The 6,925-nt window shown below is 56.9% G+C and overlaps 1 protein-coding gene across 1 annotated transcript; it reads left to right on the top strand.

Moving 5' to 3' along the window:
- Nucleotides 1–589: 589 nt before the first annotated feature.
- Nucleotides 590–4,054, top strand: LDBPK_220570 (hypothetical protein, conserved; the record flags this gene model as incomplete). The annotated part of the gene is made up of 1 exon (XM_003860759.1): nucleotides 590–4,054. One exon carries the CDS (start codon nucleotides 590–592, stop codon nucleotides 4,052–4,054), a length of 3,465 nt encoding a protein of 1,154 aa, XP_003860807.1.
- Between the last annotated feature and the right edge of the window lie 2,871 nt (nucleotides 4,055–6,925).

Below are 6,925 nucleotides of genomic sequence, written 5' to 3'. Positions count from 1 at the left end.
CCCCCCCCCCCCCCCCACACACACACACACACACACACGCACCCAAACACACGCAGAGAGAGAGAGAGAGAGGGTGGAGAGTTTCCACTCGTTCCGTTTCGTTGGCGTGTACGTGTGCTCCAAATCCTAAACCACTAATACGGACAGACACAGAGACAAAAAGTCATTCGTTTCTTCCCCCTGCTTATCTCGCTGCCTTTATAATATCTATATCTATATCTATATATATTTATCATTCCGTCTTCTTCGCAGCGTCCACACTATCACCACCACCTGCTTTGAGGCCGATCAAGAGACGGTACGCTGCTTGTCTTGTATGGGAGGGCGTGTGTGTTGGCGTGTGTCTGTGCCTCTCTCCCTTCTCTGCGCGCTCCCTCTCCCGTTTTTACCTTCCCACCCTCTAAGCCGCGGCCGCTGCGGCTTCTTTTTTTCGCTCGTTTCGGATTGGCCCCACGTTTGCGGTTTTCTATCTTCCCCAGCAAGAATTTTTTTTTGGACTTGCTCGGTGGTGTGGAAGCGTTGACTTCTGCGCGTCCGTTTTGCGTGTTCTTTGTCCTTTCCATTCACTTTTCATTTTCTCTGTTGACGCATGAGTTGGTGGAACGACTTCTCCACACACCGCAACGGCGGTGTCGTGGATGGGTTGCCGCGGCCGCGGCAGCATCCAGCGTCCGATTCCTTCTCGACACAGGAGACGGCTACTCAAGGCGCTGCCGACCACCATGAGCACCATACAAGCAACGCCAATAGCCCGAACAAGAGCACCTACGTGAGCAAGGCAAACCTTAGCGACACCAGCGTCGGCAGCGGCCTCGCCTCTCATGAAGCAACCTGGGGGACAGCGACAGAGTGCAGCGACGTCGGCTCTCTTTGGCAGACAACGACCAGCGTTTGCGGCGTGACCGAGTCGGATCAGCTTGGCGTATCGGCTGCCGTGTCTGCGTATGGCTCGCCGGCCCTCCAACAGCAGCAGGAAAAGCCGCCCGCACAACAGGAAGAGCCACCAGCGCAGCACCCTCTCCAGCCGCTCTTGCTGTTCCCTACGGCGCGCGCTGTCGAAGGAGTTCAGTCGTCCTCCACGAAGAAGGGTGTTCGGCGCGGCTCTGGCTTGAACAGCGACAGCAGCGACGCCTACTGCAGTGGCGGGCCTGTCGGAGTTCTCAGCTTTGCAATGGACTACTACGGACCATCGTTCACGAGCGGGACGGAAGGCTTCAAAACCAACGCCGCCACGTACAGTCGCGGCGGCCATGCTTCCAGCAGCACGCACACAATCAACGACGACAACGACAGCGTAGTCAGCGGCGACATCGACGAAGCCGTCGACAAAGACGTCCGCTATGAAGAGGTAGATGTCGGCACCATATCGAGTCTCATCGCAGCTCTGCAGGTGCGAGACGCAGCCAACTTGACTGATAGCGACGCCCCCAACGCTGAGGATGAGGAGGGGAAGAAGGCTGGCCGCTCGAGTTGCGCACAAGACAAGCCGTCAGCACGCGACTCGCAGGCTCAAGCAGACACCGGCAGGGGTGTAGATGTGACCGCGAACTCTGCCGCAGCTAACAAGCAGCAGCACCAGCAGCACGAGGTGGGCCACACTACAATGATCGCGAACCTCGCGCCCGTCTTTCACGATCCCAACGCTGGCGCTTCCCTGATCGCCAGTGCCAACACCACGCAGAGCATCAGCAGGCGCCATAGCAGCAACATGTACAACAATAGCACGAGCGGCAGCGCCCTCGCACACAACGCGAGCAGCAGCAGCGGCTTCTACGAGGTTCCACTGGGAGAGGCACCATCTGGTAGCGTCGTAAGCACAAGTGGGCGAGCAGGACCAGGAGCAAGTCCGCGTCACCACATTAACGAGGTGGTTCCCCTTCAACTCACCTCGTCCACACTGCACAACGTCCTCGCTAGCTTCCAATCGGCGCTGGTGGAGCGCTCAAGCGACGTGCAGTTGCCGGGGACTATTGGCGACCTCTTCAACGCGACAGGGCGGGGCACCAGCTCGCAGAACGGCAGCAACAGCAGCGGTGCCGCGGGTGGCAGCCGACTGTGCCACTACGGCTCGACTGCGCAAGAGGACTGGGGCTCACAAACCTCGGCTGCTCCTGCGACCGCTGGGGCCTCTGTTGCGGTGACGGCGTGTGGCAGCAGCGGCGACGCGTCAGCCGTGTTGGAAGCTCCTGTCACGGCCCGTAACGGCAGCCCAGTTATGCGTGGCCGTGTCAACTCCGTTGTGGCGCACAAGCTCAACCTCGATGGAGCCGCGCGTCGCTCTCAGATGCAGGACTTGCGCGGCAGCGGTGGCTTCCCGCCTGCTGCCGCAAGTCTTGACAGCACATGCTCCTCCGATACACACACCCCAACTCTGTCGACTCATGGGCGACTGTGCGCACCGCAACACGTCTACACGCAGGAGCGGGCAGCCTCGCCTGACTCGAGTGGGGACTGCTTCTTGGCACACACCTCCTCGTCTGTACTGGGTATGCTGCATCACCACCAACGAGTGACGAGTTCGGTGACAACGGAGGGCTTTGTGACGCCACATCACCACATGCGGACGGCGAGCGAGGTGTCGCTGCCGGCAGCGGCCGCCACATACCATGGCGGTAGTGCGCTGCAACAGCGCATCGACGACCGCGGGTGCATTGCGGTCGTCGATCCGCAGCGGCGCAAGCTGCACGTGCCGCTGTCTGCCATCCACATGACCAAGGCGCTGAATGGCCGCCTCAAAACACCGTCGCTATGCCTGCTCTACCAGCTGGGCCGCTGTCGTCAGGGCGAAAACTGCTATCAGGTGCACGTAGACTCAGCCATAGTGGAGCGGCTGCGTGCCGACGCGAAAAACATGCCATGCTGCTGCTTCCAGCACGGGGATAGCAACAGCCAGGTGATGGACCGCACGGCGTACGAGGGGCGTTCTTTGGGGATTGCCGGCCAGTTTTCTGTTCCTCTCACCCGAGTGGCCTACACGGCCGGGCTGCAGCGCGTGCTGCAAGACCAACCGGCGTGCGCGCCGGTGAAAGCATCCGTGCTGTGCCGCCTGCACGGCCAACCCGGTGGGTGCCGCTTCGGGGCGGACTGCAGGTTTGTGCACGTCTGCTGCCAGATCCTACAAAACGAGCTGGCCAGTATCATGGCGAACGCGGTGGCGGCCGCCCAGCAGCAGCAGCAGCAATCGCGGCCAGCCAACGGGTCGCCGCTTTTGGTGGACTTGATCAACAACGGGCTCATTCCATCATCGTCTGGGACGATGCACGGCGGCGCCAGCACGGCGATGATGAGTCTCAACAACGCTGCCTCCTCTGTCGTGTCGGCCGCGGACTTTTCTCTGTCCCAGTTCTCGCAGTCGGTCCCTGCTTCTAGCACCGCTGTGATGAACGCTTTTGCAAGCCGCGTGCCGCCTTCGTCTCAGCAGCAGCAGTCTTCTACCCCGCCCTCTGTGACTATGCAGCCTCTCCCCTGCGCCAGCACGCTTTCATCGCCGTCCGCAGGCACCTACTACACGCTTACTAAGTTGCAGCCGCAAGTTTCCCAAGTGCAGACGCCTGCCGGTAGGCCTTTCCCGCTGCAGGCCTCTCTGCTCGGGTCGCCGCCGTCGGCGTGCCACGACCACGTGCGCACCCTCAGCACACATAGCAACGGCACCTACCAATCCTATGCAAGCCCTCCCCTCGCGCAGACGCCGAACCACAGCGAGGTGGCATCACCCATAAACATGGGGCTCTCCATGGCGCGCAGCCTAAATACTTTCCCGGCATCCACAGCAACGACAGCCGGCGGCAGCGGCGGCGCCTTTCCATCCTTGGCGCAGCATCAGCTTTCTCACCAAACAACGCCACTGCAGCGCCACCAGCCATCGTCACTGGCGCAGCAGCAGCAGCAGCAGCAGCAGCAGCAGCAGCAGCAGCAGCCACAGCGACTATTGGGCCTTCAGCAACACCAACAGTCCGCCTCTCAGCAGATTTACGTCCAGCAGATGAACACAGACGGCAGCGTCTCCCTCGTTCCCATTAATGTCATGCAGGACTTTGGCGGTAGCGGCGTGTAGACTGTTCACACACACATACACAGGCGCATGCGCACAGAGAATCACTCACCACCCACCCACCCACTCCCTCCTCTTCTCATCTCCCCCCGCGACGGACCTGGAGCTCTTCTTATTTCCAATTTTTTTTCTCATCACGATGCCCATCGCTCTTCTCCCTTCTTTCCTTCTGCGTTCTCTGCGGTGGTCATTTGCTTTTCTCCTTTTTTCTCTTGCCTTCTGCGTGCGTCGATGTGTCTGTGTGCCTGTGTGTGTGTCTGTTTCTGCTCTTTCTCTCCTTCTTTTCGTTTGTTTCGTCTTACACATCGTCAAGGGATTGCGTGTCTTTTTCATTCCAGATGGTTAGTGCCCCGCCCTGTGCACTTCCCTCCTCCGCCCTCTGCTCCCTTTCTTTTTTTCGTTTCTCTGCTCTCGTTCTCCTTCCTGCTCCACTTCATGGGCTCCATCAGTAAGGTCTGTATATATGTGCATGCATATTGAATGTGTGCATGCGTCTATATCTGTGAGTTATGCGCCTGTGCCTGTGCCGATGGATATGTGTGCCACTTCTCCTTTCGTCGTCTCGTCTCTCTTGGTCTGTGCATGGATGTCTGTCTGCGTGTGCCTTCTTCCTCTTGCTGCTCACGCTTATTATTATTATGTCACTTGTATGCGCGTGTGTCTGTGCATGGCGTCGCACGCTCCAGACGCACAGCTCACCCCTCCACTTTCCCGCGCTCAAATTCGACACAGACAACCACGGCCATCGCCTCCACGGCGACGTCAGACGGGACGGCACTCGTCGCACAACGCGAAAGCCGATAACAATATATAAACAAGAACGACTAAAGTTACGCTGCTACGTTTATGTGCGTATGCGCATATATACCTATGTATGTATATATATGTGTGTGTGTAATGACTCTCTCTCGTTTTCTTGTTCTCAAACACGCACATACACTCACACTCTCTTACTGTTGGCTATATGTATATATATATATATTCGGATGTTGGTTGCTGGTGTCTTCACGCTACCTCCATCCCCGCCCCATCTTTTCTGTGAAGGCGTATGCGTGGCTTTCAAGACATCGCTTATTTGCCTCTGTGTGTGTGTGTGTGCTCTGGTCTCTCTGCCCATTTTTCAGGTGGGCTCATGACTCATCTTTTTCCTTTCGTCTCACTCTCTCTCATCGTCGTCCGTGACCACGTCGTGACTTGCTGTAGTCGCACAAGATGAAAAAAAAACAAAACAAATAACACTGCCGTCTTCCCTAGCACACACACACCCACACACGCACACTCGTCGCGTGTTTTGTGGGCGCCCGCGTGTGTTTTGTGTGCTTGAATTTCTCTTCTCTATATCTAGATCTATATGCTTAACGTATTTGCACGTTTTTTCGTCCCACTGTCGTGTCGGCTTCTTCGTTGATCGGCTCTTCTCTTGTTTTTTTTTTCTGTTTGGTGTGCGTTGTGTTCTCTCGTTCTGGTTTGCCTTTTTCTTTGTTGGGGCCGTGACGCTGTATGCTTCTTCGCTTGAATGCCAACTTTCTTCTTCATTGACTTTGGTGTGTTGTCGGTGCATCACCGCGCAACTTCTTGTCTCGCCCGCTGTTCTTCTTCGCTATCTCCTCCTCGACTCCTTACGTTTTTTTTTTCTTTGCGTGTGTGTGTGCTGGCAAAGAGAAACGGAGGTGCTGCGATACGTAAAGGAGTGGGTCGCGAGTGGGGGAGGGAGTGGCGCAGCGCGCTCACGCCGAGCCGCTGCCTCTTTATGCTTGCGACGACTCTTTGGAAAAAGTAATAACAAAGAAGGCAAACAGAGAGCACCAAGCACTTGCATATAAATATATAACGAGGCGGCTGCCGCAGGCTCGTGAGCTCTTTGCGATGACTGCGTTGCCTGATGTTTCGCTGCGGCGTCTACCTTTTTCTTGCTCAAGAAAAGCTTTGCAAAAAAAAAAATGCATGCAGCATATTTTGTCACGCTCTTTTCGCGCTTCCGCGTCGCGATAATCAGCACCGCTGCACCGGAGAGGCGAGGGTTGTGTGGTGGATGAAGGGAAGCCGGATCTCGCGTCGGAGTTTCGGTTGCCGATGGCTACGTCAGCTGACCTCATTGAGCAGGTGTTCGTTCTCTTTCTTGAGGTCCCTCAAGTGGCCTCTGATGTCTGATTTCGATGCGTTTGTTCTTTTCACCTGTGAACAAAAAAAAGGTGTGCCTCACGCGAGACGTCTGCTCTGTGTCTGTGCGCTTGCGCGGATCGCGACTCCCTCGTATACATAGAGCTTCTCCCTCGATTGCCTTCCTTTCTTACGCCCATTTTTTCCGTCTTCATAATTTTTTTTTATTCGCTCTTGTTTATTTGATAGTGGAACGCTGTAGATGCGCATTAAGTGTCGTACTTCGTTTTGGTTCCGTTTTGGTTCCCCCTTTCTCTTTTCCATTGTTGCCCACACCACGTGAAGTTCTTCACCGCTGCCACTCTCGTTTTCCAGCCCCCCTTTTCACTGCCTTCGGTGGGTAGCTCTGCATCTCTAGCCCCTGGAATTATCATCACTTCTCTTTTTTCACCTGGCATCGGCCCCCTTCGGAGCACCGCACTCACACCCTCCCCCCTCCTCATGCGCGGCGGTCGCGTGCGCTTCAACGCATCAGTGGCTGGCGGGCTGTGGGCGGATGGTGCGGCACAGGCAGACATGGGGCCAGGAGCGGCGGCGGTGCGCCATGCTACTAATACACTGACGGGCACAGCGGCAAGAGGCACTTGGCGGCCGCTGCCCCACACGCGGAGAACAAGGCTGCTGAACTCATGAGGCACACCTGGTTTCGCGCTATGATCTTGCACGCAGTGACCTGGCCACGCACATCCCGCTCGCGCTGCATGGGCTTCCCCC

The sequence above is a fragment of the Leishmania donovani genome, chromosome 22 (assembly GCF_000227135.1).
Source record: "Leishmania donovani BPK282A1 complete genome, chromosome 22".
Classification (NCBI taxonomy): Eukaryota; Euglenozoa; class Kinetoplastea; order Trypanosomatida; family Trypanosomatidae; genus Leishmania; species Leishmania donovani.
This window is presented reverse-complemented; position numbering and strand designations above follow the sequence as displayed.